The sequence below is a fragment of the Pyxicephalus adspersus genome, chromosome 11 (assembly GCF_032062135.1).
Source record: "Pyxicephalus adspersus chromosome 11, UCB_Pads_2.0, whole genome shotgun sequence".
NCBI lineage: Eukaryota > Metazoa > Chordata > Amphibia > Anura > Pyxicephalidae > Pyxicephalus > Pyxicephalus adspersus.
The window spans coordinates 42,641,967-42,663,930 of record NC_092868.1 but is presented as its reverse complement, the minus strand read 5'-3'; the positions used below and the strand labels follow the sequence as shown (position 1 = coordinate 42,663,930).

General features: G+C 40.0%; 1 protein-coding gene across 2 annotated transcripts in view; it reads left to right on the top strand.

The window, feature by feature from the left end:
• The window catches only part of MXRA8 (matrix remodeling associated 8), a 29,209-nt gene extending 26,270 nt beyond the window's left edge, over positions 1-2,939 (top strand). For both annotated transcript variants that reach the window (XM_072425360.1, XM_072425361.1), the window contains one exon: positions 172-2,939. In XM_072425360.1, the coding sequence (XP_072281461.1) occupies positions 172-197 (26 nt within the window). In that variant the 3' untranslated portion in view covers positions 198-2,939. The remainder of the gene's footprint in view (positions 1-171) is intronic.
• The last annotated feature ends 19,025 nt before the right edge of the window (positions 2,940-21,964 follow it).

Below are 21,964 nucleotides of genomic sequence, written 5' to 3'. Positions count from 1 at the left end.
ATGTAATAGTTATAGAAAACCTCGGTCCCTGGGGGCTGGCTTGGCAAATGGGAGGAGTGTGGTTAGAGATGGGTGAAATGATTCTCATGTTTTTTATCTCATTGGAAAGAATTCTTTATAGTACTAGCTATCAAAATTGTTCCTTTAAATTTTTACTATTTTTCCCAACAGAGCTACGTAAAGAATACTGTAAATAGGACTGAATTCTTGCTACTGGCTGGCCCAGAAGCTGTAACTTCTTCAAAGAAGAGGACCTCACGGGTTCTGCGTTGTTTTTATTCAAGTTGCATCTTATGTTTGTGTCCTTCCCATGCTGATCTTTGTTCTCAGCAGCAGATCTAATTTCTAAAACGATTAAAAAAACAGTACATTAAAGACCATTTAAATGCCTGTATGGAATGTATACGGCACGTTGTTCTAGATACATATTCTGTCTATGCTACCTATTTACTTTCAAGAAATAGGATCCAAGGATAACTTTGCCTTGTTACCATGGTGATAATGTCATAACTGCTTACTGCGATAGCTTTTGGTAGGATTGTTAGGCCTTGAATAGACAGCAGCAACTTACTGCGTACAAAGGAATATATTGCTGGCTTCTTATCTGAAAACTGGATAAATCTGCAGGTAAAAAAAAAAAATGCAAAAAATAAAATTAAAATTTTTAGATATACATATTAGTGTGTCCTAGTTTAAGCCAAACCTAACCTGTTTTTCTGGCAAGTCTGGCATTTGCCTGAAGAGCTGGTGTACAGGGGTTGACATGGATGGGCCCCGGACCTTTCTCAGCCCCAGGGGGCCTCCTCATCCAAGTCAGTTCTGCACAGGGGCCCCAGAACCTTCTCAGCCCCAGGGGGCCTCCTCATCCAAGTCAGTTCTGCACATGGGCCCATACCTTTCTCAGCCCCAGGGGGCCTCCTCATCCAAGTCAGTTCTGCACGTGGGCCCCAGACCTTTCTCAGCCCCAGGGGGCCTCCTCACCCAAGTCCGTTCTGCACAGGAGCCTACTGTTGGCTACCACTGCTAGCGCATTAAGGACTTTTTTTGGGCTGGTATGCCGCAACTAACTGTACAGGGGTTGTAGTCATTTCCAGTAGTGCTCCCTGCACCTACAACCACTGGATTTTTGCTGCCTGATTGCTCTATTCAGTTCACATCCAAGAGAAAAGGAACCACCCATGCCTTGCATGAAGAACAGAAAAGGGAAAAAAACAAGGGGTCCAATGAATGTAACATTCTCTGGTGCAGAATTGTGCATGTGCCGCAGTAATGTGCATGTGTTGCCAGTAATTGATTGTCCAGCAGGACAACAGATGCTTCATAAATAGACCTCCCTTGCTATCCTACAATGCAATTGTTTTAATAAAATACATCTAAATTCAGTCGTTATATTGTACATATGCTTTACCATGTTACTTTCATTTGTTGTTTTCAATCCAAGTAATGGTATGCAGCAAACAGAGGTGCCAGTGCATGTAGACAGAACATGACTAAAAGAGACTAAAGGAAATCAGCAGCCCTGAAATGCATAATAGGATGAAAAAAGGTGAAAACAATATTTTACACACAGTACTGTAACAAACTAAATGCTAACCAGTTAGTTCAGATTGGCAGTGAGGTTGCAGTGCAGTTCCCATTTCCTCATGCCAGTGAACCACTGCCTCAGGGAAGACGCTACATGTAGTGTCTACTCGCAACAACCCATTAGAGAATGAATTGGGTTGGCAGTAAGCAGTTCAGTACCACTCCATGCTGCCCCTTGTCAAATCTGCAAATGCTGGTTCCATGTGAGCAGCTAAGCAGATGGCAAAGTACCAGCCACCTTAAGCCGTGCAGGATCGCTTGCTTCCACAGATCTGAACCTTTTATTACCGTTGATGGTAATATGATAGTCATTACAGTCCACATCTATTTTAATGCAAACACATAAATTGCAATGTTGCACTTTATTATATGATAATCACAAATATTATTGGAGTATTTGTCCTCATACCCCAGGTGGGCCAGACTGGCACATAATAAAATATTAAAAAATAAAATACAATGAAGAAAGCAGAAGCAAAAGATTAGGAATGGCATCTTCCTTCTAGGTTGGCGGATAGATGAATTCTGATCTAAAACACAGATGGGTTAAAATTAATAAGCATAGAAAAAAAAATATTTCATGCTGATGCCACAGCAGATTCACGGACGATGTTGGGGGACCGCAGATTTTTGCCCTAAATGTACAGGACCATTCGTCTTCATTTATTGTGTGTTCAAAGCTTGAGACTTTGCTGGGAGAAATTATTATACTGATCATATAAGTTTAACAGAGTAATGTTAGAAGTCCTTACCTGCATACTTCTTGTGGGTCAGTGAATCACAGTGCTGAAGCCAGGGCATGGAAATGATAGAATGAGAATGGCAGAATGAGAGATCATCATTTGTATCTCCCTATTTCTTTCAGGAGGTTTCCATTAATCTGACCCTTTTTATGTACTAAATGTCTCTTCTAGGGTCCCCACCTTTCCGACGGCCAAGGCAGTGAGGTTTTGCCATAGTGTTAATGGTTTTAAATTAAAATAATTGTTTAACTTTTGGGGCAAATCAGAGCCCACATTGGGATTATTACATGCAGGATGGCATGAAGGCAGAAAACAGGAATTTGTATGTGTGAAGGTAAAACAAGTTATTTTAAAGCATGGATTGCTATATAAGAACATTGTTATAGGCCAGTTGAGAGAGCATTTTACATTTGATTATATACTATATGGATTACATTGACTTTGCTGGTTCAATATTAACATTTTTTAATGAATTGTTTATGTCATCATTTACATCAAAGACAATAGTGGAAAACATCCAAAGATTGTATTGTAAATAAAATTGTTCAAGGAACTACAGTATGATTGTGTGTTCATCTGACAAAATGCAATAAACATGATTTTTATAATGTTTATTTCGCTGTTTAATGTACTAAAATGAACAGAGACTTTTATATTGTATTTTTTTTGGTTTCTGTTTCTGGTCTGTGCAAACTCCCAGGCTCAAATCTCATCCAGGACACTATTTGCAAGGAGTTTGTATGTTTTCATTGTGTTTGGGTTTCCTCCAGGTACTCCAGTTTCCTCCCACAATCCAAAACTTTCAGTTAGAATTAATTGGTTCCCCAGCAGAAGTGACCTTTGGACTACCACAAAAGAGCAATGATAGAGCAATTATTCCACTCTAAAGCTACGTACACACTTCCAATTATTATCGTTGGAAAACGAACGACGAACGATCCTGCACGATATCTACGAACGATCGTATAGCACCGATCCTGCACATAGAGATAACGACACGATCGTTCGTAGATATTGTACACACAATAGATACGATTGTTTGAGCGATAGAGGAACTATGTGCACGACAGGAAAGTGAACGAACGTTCGTTCATCACGCATGCTCAGACCATGGACGATCAACGAACGATCGTACACACGAACGATGTTCAACGATCGTCGTCCAATCCGATCCGCCGGTCCGGTCGTTCGTTTCCAACGACTTTCCTCGTTCGTCGGCGTCGTTGGTTACTTTTTTTACGAACAATTTTTGCCCAATCGATCGTTCGTCGTTCGTTCGTCGTTCGTTTTGAACGATAAAAATTGGAAGTGTGTACGCACCTTTACCCCAAAAACACAAATTTCCAAAAACCACAAAAAAGTATATCTGTCTTTGAGTTTTTCCTCTTCAAACATAGGGGTGCAGGAAGAATCCAGGTTGCAGCTGAAGACACAGATTGATTACCGGTAGTGCTGATTTATTTAAGGTTGGAGAGGATACACTTTCATCAGTAAAGCTAAGTGATCCAGCAAGCCTGGAACTTATTTGGTCCAGGATTCAAAACATTTGCTAATAAATAGCAAATGACTTTTGAGAAATCCATTCCAGGTTTGCTGCATCATCCAGGTTCACTGATGAAAGCGTATACTCTCCAGCTTTGGAGAGCTTTAATAAATCAGGCCCATTGTGTTCAAGTGCATCTCTCATGGGTTTGATACTTTGCTATTTAGACCCAATGGTTGTCATGCACTGTATAATGTTTTCATAAATTAGATGTTAAATTATGTAACATGTTTCAAAACATGTATTGAAAACAAGGACATTCCTAGTGGATGAATTGATGATGGCTGTTTTTTTTACAATTGACTCTGCTACCACAAACCCCACACATACACACTCCAGCAAGCTAATGTAAATCAGCATGGACCACTCTTTCTACCAGCCAGCAGCACATGGTAACACACCCTGTTGTCTACAATAACAACACAGCTCTGCTGGATCTGCCAGTTGTTGTTGTAAACAGCAGGGAGTGTTTCTATTGACTGCAGTTTTTTAGGAAAAATCCCCTTGATGTAACAGTTATTGAACAATGAATTACCAGCCTAACAAGCATGCAGCAAATAAACAATTAGGATTCTTCATTTCTATGCTGCTTTTTTGCATTAAATCCAGAAAAAAAGCTTTTACAGGAGAGTCTGCAATAACAGCCCCCTTATTACCGCACAGAACTATAAATCCTGCCTTACACGTACTCGGATGTATATACAGGCCAAACCACTTCCCCTAAAAGAAAAATAGGAGAATGTTTATTGGACGTTTATTGAAATTCCTGAATACATTGTTGGTGTTTTAGCTATGGCAGAACAGTGTGACATTCCTGGTTATCTGGCACCAGAATACAGTATGTGGGAGATGAAGCAGTTTTTCCACTTCCGACCTGCTAGACAAGATCTTTTGGCAGCTGCCCTCTGGAAACAATATAAAGTGAACAAGACTTTCAGCTGAAAAGAAAGCCTGCTGATATTTTCTTGGGGTGAAAAGTTGTCATTCCCAGATTAATGAAAACTAAAGGAGACCTCTAGTCAGGATTATAGATAATGTAAATTTACATGATGTCAGGTTATGTGCATTTCATTCTGCTTCTTTCTGCACTGCTTCATTTCTACTCATTCTATGCTGCAGTGTTTAGACTGAAGGTAAGAAAAGAGGTGATGCAAAAGAAAACACATTTCTAAAAAGCAGGGACATTGATGGTAAAAAAGATGTTTATTATAGACTCTCAACTTTCTTATATGCTACATTTTATTACTATATTTACTTTCTAAATTAAAAAAGTAAGTTCATTGGTTGATTTAGACTATGACCATGTTTTACTGAGCTATGTTCATTTCATTCGTAATTTGTGCTTATAAATGTTCTTTTTGAACTTACATTGTAACTCTGTATTGTAGGAGAATGTAGAGATGGATTGGTGGCACATTTCCCCATACTTTTGGCTTCTGATGCCCTTAGAGAGGTGGCAGGGTAGTGGGAAAGGAGCCCAGGGTTAGTATGCCAACCAAGGGTTGCATGTTGGATATAAACTGTTCTGGGCTCTGGAATAAAAAGGAAGGTTGGGTTGGTCAGACAGGACCTGGTGTGTAGGGGTTAACTGTGCAGGCAGCTGGGGGTTTATATTCCCAGAGAGTTCTGAGTAGTGTTTGTTACCGGGGTAGATGTGAATGCTCAGGTGTGGTAGGTGCTGCCAAAGTTTGTTGCTAATTCTCTGGCAACATAGTAGAAAGCACCCCAGCAGTGGAAGCTACAATCTTCAAATTGGAATTATATTGGAAGTGCCTTTTTTCAGGTTTGAGATTTTTAAATTTGCTGTCTGAAAGCTTGTTTTGTTACTTTTGTTTCTTGTTTGCTTTAAAAAGCTATTTTGCATTAAAAAAGGCACAGATCCCAGGTCCCCCAAATATTACATAATATTTATTTTATATATATATATATATATATATATATATATATATATATATATATATATATAAAATACATTTATGTTCAGCAACACACTCCAAAAACTTCAGTGTTGTAAATACATAATCATATGCAAGTTGCATATAATATATTTGAATCTTCGTAATGCTCCACCAGTGCACACACTATGCAACATTCTCTTGGCTCTTTATTGCCATTCATTTAAATCAATCTGTGCAGTTGATTACAAGTATTTAATATACCATTCACTTAATTGATATTACAATTTTTTGAGCTATCCTTTCTAATTGAAGTATTGATCATGGCACAAAAGAGGTTTCCTTATGATGGTTGTTCAAATAAAAAAAAAAAAAAGATCACCACACCCGCAGCCACACAGTAGGTGATTTTAAAGCTCCATGCAGATATGGCATTCTAAAAGACAAAACTTGCACTTTAAGGAGCTCCACTTCCTTACTTTGCCATCAGTGCTCACATGGATCAGACAATATACATACAATAAAAAAAAGCACCAAAACTCTTTGTAAACCAACTTATTTTCTTGTAAAACTCCAGAGACATCATCAATTTGCTGTACGTAGCATCTGCAGGAACTAGAACCAGCAGCACCACCTACTACGGGCTTCCACCATAAAACTTCTGGAGGGGGCGGATACAAGACCAGTCACCCTGTACAGCAACAGTGACTGGTCTTTATTCCGAGAAGCATAATGTTTCATGCTGGGTTACTGCACAGATCTGGAAGAAATACATAAAGAACACAAAGTAAGAATACACAGGCCTCTTCTTTTTAAATAATATTTGCCTAATCCGGAGTTCAGCTTTAAAAACAGCATACAGGTTACTAAAAAAAAGTTTTGTACTTTTATATTGTAAGTGACAAGACAAAACCCTCTTTCACGTCCTTGGCTGCCATAGCAACCTAATCTAGGAGTAATTATAGTAAAACATGGGTTATTCTGTATGGGCAGCACGGTGGCTCAGGGGTTAGCACTCCAGCCTTTTCAGCGCTAGGTCCCAGGTTCGATCCCCAGCCAGGACATTATCTGCATGGAGTTTGCAGGTTCTCCCTGTGTCTGTGTGGGTTTCCTCCGGGTACTCCGGTTTCCTCCGGGTACTCCGGTTTCCTCCCACATCCCAAAAACATGCGGTTAGGTTAATTGGCTTCTCCCTAACAATTGACCTTAGACTACATTAATCACATATGACTATAGTAGGGACATTAGATTGTGAGCTCCTTTGAGGGACCGTTAGTGACACGACTATGGACTTTGTACAGCGCTGTGTAAAATGATGGCGCTATATAAATACTGTATAATAATAATATGTGCTGTACAGCAGCAATTCTCTTGTCTTGTATGTAATGGTCAGCACCGGTTCCTTTGTGTATGGATGGATTCTGTACGGCCGCACTTCCCTTGTGCTATATGGTGGGTGTCATTCTCATTATATGACCGTATTCTGTATTGGTCCCAAACAGACCTGCCTCAGGTGTAGACGATCTCCAGGCCAGCTGCTCGGTCACTGGCATCACAGTACTCGTTCATAAAGAACCAGCGTCTGAAGATTTGACAGCAGCTGGGAGTGAGTGGTCCTGAACCGCTAATTTCTGCCCCATTTATTCTCCATGGGGCTGCCGTGGTTGAACGCTTAAAGTTCAACCTCGAGGCAGCAGTTCACTGGCATGAGAAAGTGATACTTGCACCACAACCAGGGGTGAAGTCGTAAAAAAGGAAGAGGGGGCACGGTAATAGTGAAGGCTATCTATGGCAGGCGCACAGGGAAAGCCTATACGGGGGTCCCGAAAAAAGTGAGGGCACGGCGTGCGCATCTTACTACACCCCTGACCACAACCTCATTGCCAGTTTATTGTGCATGTTAGGTTCCATGCTACCATTTATCTGATACCTGTTCCTAAACAACGTTTGAGAAGAAATGTACTATAAATGTACATTCACTGATACCTGTGTACCTGTGGAGGTGACCCCTTATCCTGTTTTGCCTGACAGCTATCAAATAGACAGTAAATATGAATCCTGTTTATAATAATGATAATAGTAATAGGTAATAATAATCAAACAGACAAGGAATGGAAGTGTTTTACTTTACTCCAGCTTCCGTGTCACACCCGAACATCGAACAAAGGGGAAATGGGGGCATTTGCCTTACTTCTTCCTCTGTTTGACACCTTAAAAAATTAGAGTATTTGCCTTTTTTCCTCTTCTTTCTGACACCCATCAGACAGGAAGTGAGGATACATTTTGTTACTTCCTCTTTTGTCTGCCACCCATCAAATAGATAGGAAGCGGGGAGAAAAGAAATCTAAAATGGGGGCATCAATAAAACATGGCCGGAAGAGCTAAAGCCTTCTCTGCACTGTGCAAACCTAAAATAAAGTTTTTCCCTGATTTAGTATTTAGTAATATTTTATTTTTCTTCTCCTTGGCAAATTTTGCCCCAGCTAAAGTAATCATGCAGGACGCCATCCACATTATAAATTGTAGAGCCAGTATTTGTTATATACCCACGTATTAGAACTGTCTAATGAATCGCTGGCTCTCCACAGTCAGTCTCCGGAGGACATAGCTCAGGGCTACTTCCAGCTGGGTTGCAGTGGTGATGAATTCTTTGCAGACTCCGTTGTCCCCACCCAACTGCTGGAGCTCAAATATTCCTGGATTCTAATAACTGTGATGAATTCACTTGTTCCTCCAGCAAATATAGGTCAGCGCTGAGCTTTTACAATCCACTGTAATATTTAGAGCAAAATAGAAATTCAACAATGCTGCTAGAAAATTAAATTTATGTGGTTAATAAACAATACAGCAATTCATTAAATTGAGCAATTGCCCCAAGAATCATGACGTCCATCTAATGGGACACAACCCCAACATACTTTGGATACTTTTAACCTTGACACAGAATTCTTCTTTGGAGCCATGATCTATATTTCCTTAGGCAGTGGTCATATACCCTGAAGCAGAGGTCCCCAACCCCTGGTCCGTCTGACAGCTGGGCCACAAGAGCACGGTGACTAGTGGACCCCCACCTGTGGTACGCGGACCCCTCTTGGGGGGCACACTGGACGAAGCCACGGACCATTTCCCCTGTATGGATTGCAGGCTCAGGGCAGTGGGCCGGTTGTGTCTCTGGACAGGCTCAGAGCTGCGATGGGACAGTGGGTGAGTTCTGGCATCATGACATCACTATGGGGGAAGTTTCTTCCCCTTTGAGTGACACACGGCTCCCTGCAGATGCGTGGTCTGGAGTCCCTAAGTTTAATGGTCCGTAAGTCCGAAAAGGTTGGGCACCACTGTCTTGAAGGAATGGAGGAACTTTTACTATTCTTGGGTGGATAAAAGAAAATTAGTGAGGATCTCAGGATGCTAAATTGGTCCTGTCTGACATTTTACAATTCTACATGAATAACTTCTAAAAAGTCACAAAATAACAACAGTATCAAAAAAAGCTCCATCATTCATCAATAAAAAGAATCCATGGGGTTCAGTCAGGGACTTTGCCTAGGATAAGATGACATCATTAGTCTGTTGCAGGCTGGAGGAACAATCTCCTCAGTCTCCTCTCTGGTAATCAGATTGCTAATTACTTTGTAGCAACTTTGTTGCAGCAGAGTCTGCTCTGTGATACAGCTGAGAACAACACAGGCACCAAAATGTATAATTGTGTGAACCCTGAGCCACCATCTCAGTTCAAAAAGTGGATAGAGAAGGGAAAAACCCTGTGATAACTTTCAGGTCTCCAGGGAACCTCTACTATAATTACTATATCTCTAGCTAACAGTACATTAGTGTGGTGTAAAGTGGGAAGAATGCTTCCTACATTGCTGACGATTAGGGAAAAATGTCATTACTACAGATAGCCAAAAAGATAATTGGTATCACTTAAGCTACGTACACACTTCCAATTATTATCGTTGGAAAACGAACGACGAACGATCCTGCACGATATCTACGAACGATCGTATAGCACCGATCCTGCACATAGAGATAACGACACGATCGTTCGTAGATATTGTACACACAATAGATACGATCGTTTGAGCGATAGAGGAACTATGTGCACGACAGGAAAGTGAACGAACGTTCGTTCATTACGCATGCTCTGAACATGGACGATCAACGAACGACCGTACACACGAACGATGTTCAACGATCGTCGTCCAATCCGATCCGCCGGTCCGGTCGTTCGGCGTCGTTGGTTACTTTTTTACGAACGATTTTTTGCCCAATCGATCGTTCGTCGTTCGATTGGAACGATAAAAATTGGAAGTGTGTACGCACCTTTATTCTGACCTGGGAGTTACTCATTGCTCATGGAACCCCTAACAACCTCTGAAGGAACCCTGATCGAGAAACACTGATCTAGATCCATCCTTCTGTAGATAAATGCAGATGAATACATTATCAGGGGAATAATGTAATCTCTGCAAGAAGAACTAAGTACCTGGAATTGTTATATCTACCTTTATCTGATGCTAGGCCAACGTTCATATTACCTCTTTTACCCTTAGAATAAATAATAGATAACTGGATTCCACCCATTTCCTCCAATGATGGAGTTCCAATGTCTATGAACTCATTTATATATATATATAATCTTTAAAAGAAAGCTTTTGAGTACAATTATAGATTTTGTCTAAAGAAGAGAATAAGCAAATCTTCCAATTAATTACCCAATTGCTATGTTGAGTACCATTAACACAGAAACACAACTATGGTAATACCAGAAGATTCATTTGTCAGGATAAGATTCCATTGTCTCCTCTAAATTGCTTCAAGAAAAGTAATTAAGAAGAAATTGTAGGTTTGACAGTAGACATCATGGTATGGGGTAGTGTTGGTGTTCTAATTATGGGGGGCTATTATCATTTAAAGCAAGGCTTGCATTTTAAAGGGGGGTCACTGGTGCGAAGAAATCAACTTTTGAACTATTTAGAATTTCAGGATAGATGTCACCAAACATTAAAGCCCCTAAACTATATGATGTTGGTCCAACCAGTGATTGAAAACAGGCCACTGAGTCACACAATATGGTCTACAAGGTAGGGAAGTTACAAATGTCTGCCAAGCTATTAGTCAGAGGTTTAGGCAAAGCCAGTGAAAAGGAACTGTGTCATGGATTAGTGATAAGTAGCGGAGGAGACAACTGCACATGGAGTCACTTGTGTTGGCACAAAATGAAAACTTCTTCCAGTAATGCACACTCTTCTATTCCACGTTCTATTGTTCCTAGGAAGGGGAGCAAATATTCTTCCAGCAGGTCCGGAAATCCGCAGATATAGACAAATTACAACAAGGACTGAAATACAGTTTAGGTAAACCGGGGCCATTTTCTAGAACACACAGGAAGAATATCCAATGCTATCAGATGTTGGATCAGTGTTTCTCAGCCTGGCTTCCTTCAGAGGTTGATAGGGGTTCCTTGAGCATTGAGCAGTTTGTGTTTCTAAGGTCAGAATAACCGATATCAATGATCTTTTTAACTATCTGTAAAGCTAGGTACACACTTAGAAAATGAACAACTAACGATTATGCACGATTATATTAAACGATTGTATGGTGCAGAATTCTGTACATTTTGTAACAATACGAACTTTCCAATGTAATCCACCAACAGTCTACACACGCTAGATACGATCGCTTGAACGATGCAGGAAGTGACATGTAAAGGAGAAAGTATACTGCAGAAACATCTACGATCACTGAACGACTGTACACACAATAAATAGTGAACGATCGTCACTCAATCAGATCGGCCGGGATGGTCTTTCGTTTCCAGTGACAATCCTCAATCAGCGGCGTCGTTGGTTATTCATTGTGCAATTTTTTGTCAACGATTATCGGACAATTGGTCGTTAGTCGTTTGTTTCCAACAATAATTATTGGAAGTGTGTACGCAGCTTAAGGCTGTCATTCTTCCCACTGGTCAGCTGTGTAAGAGGCTTTGTTCCTACTCACCACTATATCTCACTGTGGATATAGTCATTAGACTATGTATACACATGCAATAATTGTCATTGGAAAGGATCTTTCACGATCCTTTCCAACGACTAACGACTGCACGATGCATGAATGAGTGCTATACATACAACAGCATTCTGCTCTATAAAGAGGAGAGGGGGAGAACGACAGGGTGGCACCCCACTGTGCTCTCTCCCCTTCACTTGTATTATGATTGTTAGTTGTCCATCGTCCGTGGATCCGTCATTCGGACGATGGACGACGAGCAATGTACGCACGCCAGATTCTCGTCCGATATCAGCCCCGAGCCGATTATCGGACAAGAACAATTGCACGTGTGTACCTAGCCTAACAGCAGGGATTCCCTGAAGATCTGAATGTTATTTTGGGGGGTTCCCCCATGTTAAGGTAGAGAAGCACTGGATTAGATTATGTGTTCGGGAATATTGTAGTGTTAAATCATGTCTCTAGATAAACAACCAAATACACAGATTTCATACATATAAATGTGATATTTTCCTTTGCTAAGAATTTGTGTTTGTCTTCATCCAGCCCTGAGATTTATACAACTGCACAGCCAGCTGACACCACTTAAGTTAAGAAACAGAAATGTCCAAACTCCATCCCGAACCTGCTGATTGGATAATAAAATATTAGGAATAGCAACTAGTTCTTCCTCTTCCAGTCTGTGCTGCTTTATAGGGGATAGCACAGAGCTCAAAATAAACCCCATTTAGCTGCTTATACTTACATGATACATTATACATGGCCTATTCATAAATGCAGAGCTGCTTTAATGTGTGTGTCTTATATCTTACTGAAATGTATTTTTAAATGGCTATTTTTAAGCCAAGGTTAACATCTACATTACTCACTATAGGCAAAACAAGCCGGGAGGCAAGCAGTTTCTTCTATGCTGTCTCTTTGGGTGCGGTGCTCTGGGAATCCTTTATCGTGTTTATGTGTATAACAAACATTGTGTATTATTATTGAAATAAAACAAGATTTATATAGCGCCAACATATTATGCAACACTGTACATTATATACAGGCAGTCCCTGAGTTAAGGACATCCCACATACGGACAACTACTAGATACGAACAGAGATTCCCTCCTCGCTCCTGTGCAGGACAGAGGCTTGATTTGCAGAAGAAATCTTTTGCTTAACACAGATGAGGTTGTGGATGATCTCTTTCTGCAAACTCTTGTAACTCTTTAATTACCAAGACAAACTCTGCAGTTGTTTATTTTTGCATATCAAAGCACAGCTTGCTCCAGAAGTTAATGAATGTCTAGGCTTCATAAAGTTTTGTTTTGCTTTGTTTGTGATTAACTCACAGTGAGGATTGTATACAGTAACTGACACCACGCTGCCTAATAATAGGTTGAGACAAACATCTGTCCTAATTGTTTTTAATAAAATAATGTACCTGTTCCCACTTACATACAAATTCAACTTAAGAACAAATCTGCATTTCCTAGCTTGTATGTAACCTAGGGACTACCTGTGGTGTAGAATATGCACAGTGCCGCTCAGAAGAAGTCTTGGTGTGTGGAAAACTCTGGAAAAATGTTCTTCTTTGGAGACACCATATACCTTTTGGTATTTGGTGGTTCCAACAAAAAATGTTCACAAAAAAAATTTTAAATATTCCTAAATATATATTATGTATGAGTATGGGAAAATAATTTGAGTGCTAAGGGTTAAAAGAAAGCTTTTCATTTTAATGAATAGCTTTTCTTCAACAAGTCATTTTTGTGTAATTCACCCCAAAATTATTTTAATTAGTGCAACCACAGTCATGCAAGATCACAATGACATTGGCTTTGTATATTGCTTTCTTCTCTTCCAGCTCCAGCAATGCTCTACGTGGTACAAGTGAATAACCAAGCGCTATGACACAGCGCCCCCATGTGGCTGCAGCCCACACCTAATTCCATGGAGCTACACTATATGCTCATAGCTATGTGGTGATAGGTGATTGAATTACATCAAACCACAACATATGGTCTGAGAGTGAAAGTAGAAGACCACAAGCACACTTCTCCTGCCTTCCCTTCCTGTGAGTCAGAATGACATATTGCAGGGTAGGATTGGGGTTCTTTCAGACTGGACTGATGAAAGAATATTACTCTAAAGATAGCAATTTATAAGGTTAAAGATACTCATCATGCATCTATTACATGTAGATTTCTTATATAAGTAATGCCTTGGGACCCTCGGGTTAAGGGTCTGGACACCCAATCTGTCCCGTTAGTCAAACGTAATCGAATACGTCATAGAATAGCCTGGATTGGCTGTGTGTAGGAGTCTATACGTTGTTTCTGTAGTAGTCTGTTCCTAGCAGTTACCTTTCAGTTTCATCATTAACCAGGCATTTCAAAGTTCCTTTTGTTTGAAGACTTCTCCTAATCTTGGGAACGGAGTGTAGGTGAGCAGGCTGTGTGTCCATGGATAGGCCCCAGGGATGGAGGGATGGTCTATAGGTTGTGAAGGCATATGGTATACCTGGAGGCCATGTGAGCCTTTAATGTCCTATGTTACAGTCAACAAACTCAAATAGTGAAACCTTTGTGGCTCTTGTTAGCCAGAAAGAGAATGCTCTTGGTTGAGACCCACCAATGACAACTAGCCTGAGAAGCTTTCATGGGTCATGTTGGGTATCCCACCTTCTTCTTTCACAACTCTCTTTTATTTAAAGGGTTGAAACACATCTTCAAGAATGGAGCTGCACCTCTTATACTGAGAAAGTGAAAGTGTGATGTACCAGACACAATGTGTCACCAGGAAGGAGTTCCACTTACCAAGAGAAGGCACTATCGGCACAAAAGCTCCAAGAGGACACCCCAAACTCCCACTTAACAGGGGCTTGGAATGCCATGTAGCCCAAGTATGATCGATTAGTTGGGATGTCAAATGACTTCCTTCCCACTTCCCCAAATACCCCTACATAGCTAAGAAATCATTTTAGCCCTCATTTTTTTTGTTTTTTTAACCAAAGCTTTAGATTCCAGCACTTGGATGTTCTGGTTATGAATTTCTATTTTTTTTTTTTTGTTAGAGGATCCAAGGAAAAGAGTAAATAAACATACATCAGGGAACGTGTATAGTGTGTAGTTTGGGTCGGTATTGGGATAACAGTGAGTAAGTTGGTATATAAGCCTCTGGTGTAAAAGTTCCATGGCAAGTTGGTGTTAGGGTAACAGGGAAGTGTGATGAGAAGGCTTTAGGAAGACTAAAATGGATATGTAGAATGAAGAGATGAAGGTAAGGTTAATGTTAAAGTTGCAGAAAGGGCTAGGAACTCCGAGACCACTGAGATTTCGAAAAGCGAGACAAGTCATGCATTTCCAATATTCCTCCCAACAGTGGAGAATTTTATAGACAGCTGACCCTATTTGAAGTCCTCTGTGGGGTAGTGCGTGTACTCATTTCACATTGACCCCCCCCCCCCCCCCGAGGGATCTAGACTTACCCTTTCTCCAGAGCTGGGAGTTGGAGCTGGGTGTATTCTGGGAGGAACCCCAAAAGCAGAGGATCATACGGCTGACCCACCACTCATCCATCAGCAGCAGATATCAGGAACTCAATTTAAGGTTATGGGGGAACAGAAAGGTATTAATGGAGTAAAAAGAAGAGGTTAGGTTAGTGTTAGGATCACAGAGAAGGTCAGTGTTAAGGGTACAGTGAAGTTAAGGTTGAAGAGGGTTTATTTTTTTCAACAACACTTAAATATGGTAGATTCTAGCTGGTAACTTATAGTCAGGGAATAATCTTTTATTTGCAGGACAGCATCCAATGTGATGCCATTTGGGTAACACTATGTCTGCAGCATGACGTCCATAGCAGCAGGCACCAATAAATCCTTGATCCACAATTGTGCCAACGTGCTCACCACACTAATATACACCTAGCATTTGTTAGGGCTCAAAGGCACTTGTCCAGCACCTGTAAAAACCCAAAGACATACAAAATGACCTAGACTTTGCCTTTCTTAACCTTTGTGTCTCAGAGAGTCCCTTTAAACAGTGTTCTTGTCTTAGAGAACCCCTTGAATATTCCTAAACCCATTAGCATTAGTAGGATCATTAGGTTTTAGAAATGTTTTATTAAAATTCTGAATCATTTGATGTACCTAGTGGCATTCTGTATATCTCTATATAGAAGCAACCACCTACATTGGTGGTTAGTAGAAAACTGCTCTCTTTGCATTGGTGGTCAGTCTACGTGGAAGATCATGGTTCATGGAACCTCTAGCAGTTGGAAACCCAAAGGTTGTACTAAGCTGTCACCAACTCTATCAATAAATAAAAAAAGATCTTCCTCAACTATTGTCCTACCTCTTTTTATTTTTCATAACCTTTGGATTTTTCTACCAAAAAAAAAGAGACCACGCTACTGTGTAATATTGTACATTAGGATACATTACATACAGATGAAACAACTATGGGTTCTTACTCTCCTTAACTCCATACTAATAGTGGTTCTGCTTTAAGTTTTTTTTAACGGTCCATTTAGCCCAATCCAGCGTACATGCTTGCCATATGCCTGTATCTAGGGCAGGTTTGACGCCTGTGTACACAGGGCTTAAATCTAACATAAAGAGCTGATTTTTCTAGCTCCACAGGGAAGAGAGAAAGTAAAGATGCTGTTGAAATAACAGATGATTCTGAGAACAGTTTTCTGTATTTTGATCTAACAGCAATGCCAGCGTCTCATCTCATTGCATATGAAACGGCGCACAAGAGCCAGGAAGCAATACTCAATGCATCACTGAATATAAATGATTAAATCCCAGCTTCCCTACCCACTTATTAGCCAGGGAGGTAATGTCTCGGAACAGAACAGCCAAATAAACAGGAGATCCTATGCAACACCACACTCCGCCATATAGTTTCATGTGTCAGCCTGGGGGAAGTCAATGGGCTGTCATCTGTGGTCACAAGATGGCGTTTCAGCAGTGAAAGCGAGAGATTCGTATTTAGGGAAAGCACAACACAAATATTATCCATACTCCTCTTGTAATTAGGAAAATTAATGATATTACTGGGAGCTACACCCTTTATCGTGTCTTATTCTTGGCTCTGCTGTGTGAAGCTCTTTCTGGGCTCTGCCTGTTGATGGTAGGTGCCAATTAATGCATCAAAGTCTCCTGGCACAGCAGGGGCTCCGTACAATAGGATGGGAAGGCTGAAATGAAGCTCGCCTGTGATCTCATCATCTCTTTCACATCTGCAACTTACGCACTATCTCTCGCTAGAATCGGATCCATTGAAGTGCTATCCGCAGTGACTGTGGCACCTGCGCATTGTTGATGCAGGGCGACAACATGCAGTTCTCTCTGTCTCCAGGCCCCTGTCCTCGAAACGCTTTGTTCTCCATTTCTTGGTGAAAGATTCACAATGAAGTCCGCAGGTGATAGCTGATTCAGTGAGCGTTTCTGTAGGGTTTCAATATTCTATCATTTTAGTGATGGCATCAAGATACAAAATAAAAAGACCTGGAAAAGTCTGTAATGCCATTTTAGCTTGTTTTGTGTTAGAATGGTGCATTATATATATGAGACAGGTAAAACGTGTTATGTTTCAGAAGTATATTCTGTTTCTGGAGAAAGGTATCTTTAGGGAAAGTAAAAAATATTTACAAGGAAAGTCATAGAGGGGACAAGAAGCCCATCTGGGGCTTTCTTTTTTTATCTTGGCATTGCTTGATCACGGTAGTTGAATCTCCTGTGGTAAAGCCTCAGGTCACCAGAACGTTTTTTATAAATAATATATTTATATAATGAAAAGAAGATTCCAGGGGTGGGTTCTTTTTAAGTAGTTGATGGTAACATTTAGAGGGACCCTAGTAGCATGCTGGAATCCATACCCTCCTATCTGCTCTGGGTGATCTTCAAAGTGTGGCTTTGTGGTGATCTTCCCCAAAGACGAGTAACAAATGTTTCAAAAGTTGTGTAGAGACACTTGGTTATATGCATCATTTTTGGTGACTTTGAGTAAAACCATTATTTGTAAAGACTCTCCCCAGACTGCTGTGTTCTGATTTATGTAAAAAGGAAGTTGAGAGGGAGGCCCACCTCTGCAGGGACTACAAAGTTCCCTTGAGCCAGGCCGATCTGACTTCCATAGATTGCTGCACAGGAAGAGATGGTGGCATCTTGACTGCCCAGAAGAATTCTGTCCCAAACTTTGATGTCAGGTATTCCCCAAAGAGCCTGGCCCTGGGCTTTTTACCACTGGTGACAATTTAGCAACCATTTTTCGTGTTTGTATCTCCTTGATGGTAAAGTCTATGAACTCACATTTATTACCCTTCTCTTTGCTTCCCCTGCTCCATTGAAGGTTGGATTTCTATTTCTGTGCCACATGATCTCAGGGTTAACATACAGTTACATTTTTTTACCTTTTTGGGCAAATCTCCTACAGGTATAAGCACATGTTCCTCTATACAAGGAATTAACCTAAGGCTCTGACGGGGCAAGGGGAGGTGCAAGTAAGGTTTCAATAGACATAAATCTAGGGAGTCTTTGAATATATACTCTCTATATATCAGTGTCTCAGAACCCAGGTTCCCTGGACCTCTAGGCAGTAGAGAATCAAAAATATTTTTTTTATCAGAAAGTAAAATAAAGTGGTTGAACAATAAAATGCCTTTAGGTCTGTCCCATTTAACATCATGGGTTTATCTAGACAGAGTGCTTGCTACTATTATGATAAAAAAAAATGGTTCAAAGCCCGATGCGTTTCGCCGCTTGGCTTCTTCAGGGGAGAAGTTGAGAGCGTTTATCGAGAATGTTTCTGTCTTGATGATTAGTAGGTATAAATGGCTGGTTTACCAGTACTGGAGCTAGGGTTCTGCAGGAAAATCTAAGAGTCAGATTCCCAAATTTTTGCTGCAGAGATGAGCAGACAGACTGGATCTGGCAGAGTCTGCAGCGGATCCAAGGCTTTTCATTATAGTCAAACGCATTATTTTTCAGAACAAGACCAGCAAGAATCCTTTTGTAATAAACAGAGGTTAACTATGATCTATCAATCAGTTACATAAATGTCATATATTTGCTTTTCTCTTTAGGTATAAATGGAAACTTTGGCAGACTTACTGATCCTATAAAGGAAATGCATGTGTTTACACTGTACATTAGGTACGCTGGCATTTTTTGGACTGATGATATTTTTGGCAACAAATCCATATACCCCAAGCACACAGCTTAGAATACAATAAAACACCTTGTGCTTAAATAACACTAAGCTGTTGTTTTGGGCGTAAAGCATTTCCTAGTCAAGCTGCAATCTATGTGTCAGTGCTTGCCTGATGGTAAGGGAAAGGCAGGTAATAGGAATGTGATTCAATAAGCAGCAGCCTGTAGCCTTGCCTGGCCAGGAATTATACAACTACCTGAGATAGGAGCTGGGCCTTCAGTGACCTTCAACCAGTTCTAAGTGTTCTGTAAAGGAATTTTATCTTACTGCCATCATTCATTTCCTTCCTTGCATACACAGATAAACTGATTTGTGTCATTTTTTGCCTTTTACAACACATGGTACGTGAATTCCTTTTAGTGCCGCCCTCCTGTACAAAAGAATAAGAATGCTGGGCCTGTACTCACCCAACCTCTGATAAAGCTGTTTATTCGAACTACCGTAATAATAAAGAAAAGTTACATAGTATTATAGAGGCACCAGCATGCTTTGTATTCATGTATAACATACACCATGCAGAATATAAACCATACTGCTTATATATTATTTCCAATGTAATATTGTTTTAACTCTCCTAAGGAAGCAGTTTTTTAAAAATGAAATAAGTAGAGATTAACCCTGAGCATTACTCTATAGACGCAGCTAGTATGTGGTTGCATTGTGGATATGAATTACATCATTGGCTGGTATTCTAAGGGTTGCTAGACACCTGTGTCCTGAGTGTACTTATTGGTTTTATTGTACTATATATATGACTTTTATGAGATATACCAAATACAAATGTATATATTTTTGTAGAGGAAACATAGTAATGTAGTGGTGGAATGATTTTCCAATTGAAAGTACAGTGGATTCCCTTTTCAATGGATGTTGCCAACCCCAAATGATTAGGTAAAAAGTAAAAAAACAGACAGGGCTTTTTTTTGGCAAGTAAAGTATTGTATTCAGTGATAATTTTTCATAGAATACAGATCAAGACATATTTAGGCCCTTCACAAATGATAGAGATCCAGCATTTGACCAGCTAATTGCCACTAGACATAAACCACCCCATTGAGCATTCAATCTTAACCGTATATTAACCGCAAGTACAAATATGAAAATTGCATACGTGTAGCTGCATAACCCAACGTTTCGCCCAGTATAGGCTTCCTCCCTTCCTAGCTTGCACGCTAGCGGAGCTTAAACATGTACTAGAAGCAGTCTAGGCACTCTATATATAGAACATTGTCACTGTTACTGTATAGGTTGATACCAAGGTGTTATTATATGGTTAAGATTGTATGCTCACTTATCAGGGGGTTCATTTCTAGTGCCAATTAGCTGGCCAAATGCTGGATCTCTATCATTTGTAGAGATCTTTAATATGTCCTAATCTGTATTCTATGAGAAGTTATCACTGAATACAATACTTTTCTTGTCAAAACAATTTTTTTATATATAATATAATTTAATTTTGTAAAATATAATTTTGTAATCTATGGCATCTCGGAAGCCCCTGGCCTTGCAGCACTATAGTGCCATGTTTGTATATCAGCCAGGACACCACTATAGTGCCATGTTTGTATATCAGCCAGGACACCATCCCTATCTGTGTGGAGTTTGTATGTTCTCTCTGAGTTTGCATGGGTTACCTCCAGGCATTCTGGGTTTACTATACACATCGCCCAAAATGTACTAGCAGGTTAATTGGCTTCCCCTGAAATGACCTTAAACTCTTGTGATGCCTATATACATCAGTATCGGTATATTATCAATAGCATACTACCCTATTTATTGCTATTCCTAAAGGGCAAATCTGTCCAAAGGCAATAATATAAATATAGGTGGACCCTGGTGTGCTGAGTCAGACCTTGGATCCTTTCTTGTCTTGAATACTCCGAAAGTCTAGTCTTGCAAAATTTCAGTTAAAATCTTTGTAAACAAATATTGAAATGGGAAATACAAACTTAAGGTGTTTTGGTTGGTTTTCAAGAGTTTAAAATAAAGAAAAGCAAATGTTTTTTATTCAAGCAGATTACACTTAAGCAGTTCAATAAGCTTCTGCAAAACGTTGGTTATGCAAAGTGAATGCGCTTGTGTTGGGGGATGGAGCACAATAGGTGTTGGACCTAAAGAGATCCAGGTCACTTCATCAGTGAAAATAAAATAGAGGTTCCCCTGCTCCTACATGCTGCTGGAACTGGGTATTTTAACCCACGCTGGTACATTTAACAGATATAAAATAAACTAAAAAAGGGTCATATTTATTTCTGTATATGTAGCCTGACAATATTGCAGTTCCAAATCAAAAGGGTTCAATTGGACTCCAAGGTTATGGTGAGGCTAAGGCTCCAAAAGATGAATATACAATATTTATAAGCAAAATGTCATATTTACCTGACAATCAAAAGCTATGCAGCAGTACGGCACAGCAGGGAGAGTGAATCAAAAGAAACATTACTTTATAAGTCTTTTTGAAGTTCTTTTTTAGTTTTTTTTTTATTAGGCTCTACTGATAAGACAGGTGTTATTGATAAGATATAATATACATTTATATACTATTTGCATAATAAAATGTAACATTGTTGGTTTCTGACTATTTCCAGTAGAATGTCAATGTCAGACAACAATGATAGCAGAAATTTACTCCAAGCTTCCATTACCTCTTTGTAGAGGTGTATAATGGGGTTTACCCCATTATAGATTCAAGGAGCCAGGTCCACACATAGGTGGGAGTCTGTCCAAGTTGACCAAACTTACTCAAAAAGGGTCAGCCCCATGCTGCTGATTCCAGAGGTGTTATAAAACTTTAATGTTCTGCACAAAGCCCATTTGGTACCCTGACGGGCTCTTACTGTGCCTATTGCCTAGAACAGTAAGCTTTTAATTTCCATCAGTGAAGGTCAGCCCTTCTTCTTTTCAGAAAACAATGGGCCTGATTTATTAAAGCTCTCAGAAATTGGAGAAGATAGACAGCATATGTAAACCTGGAATAGATTTCTTAAAA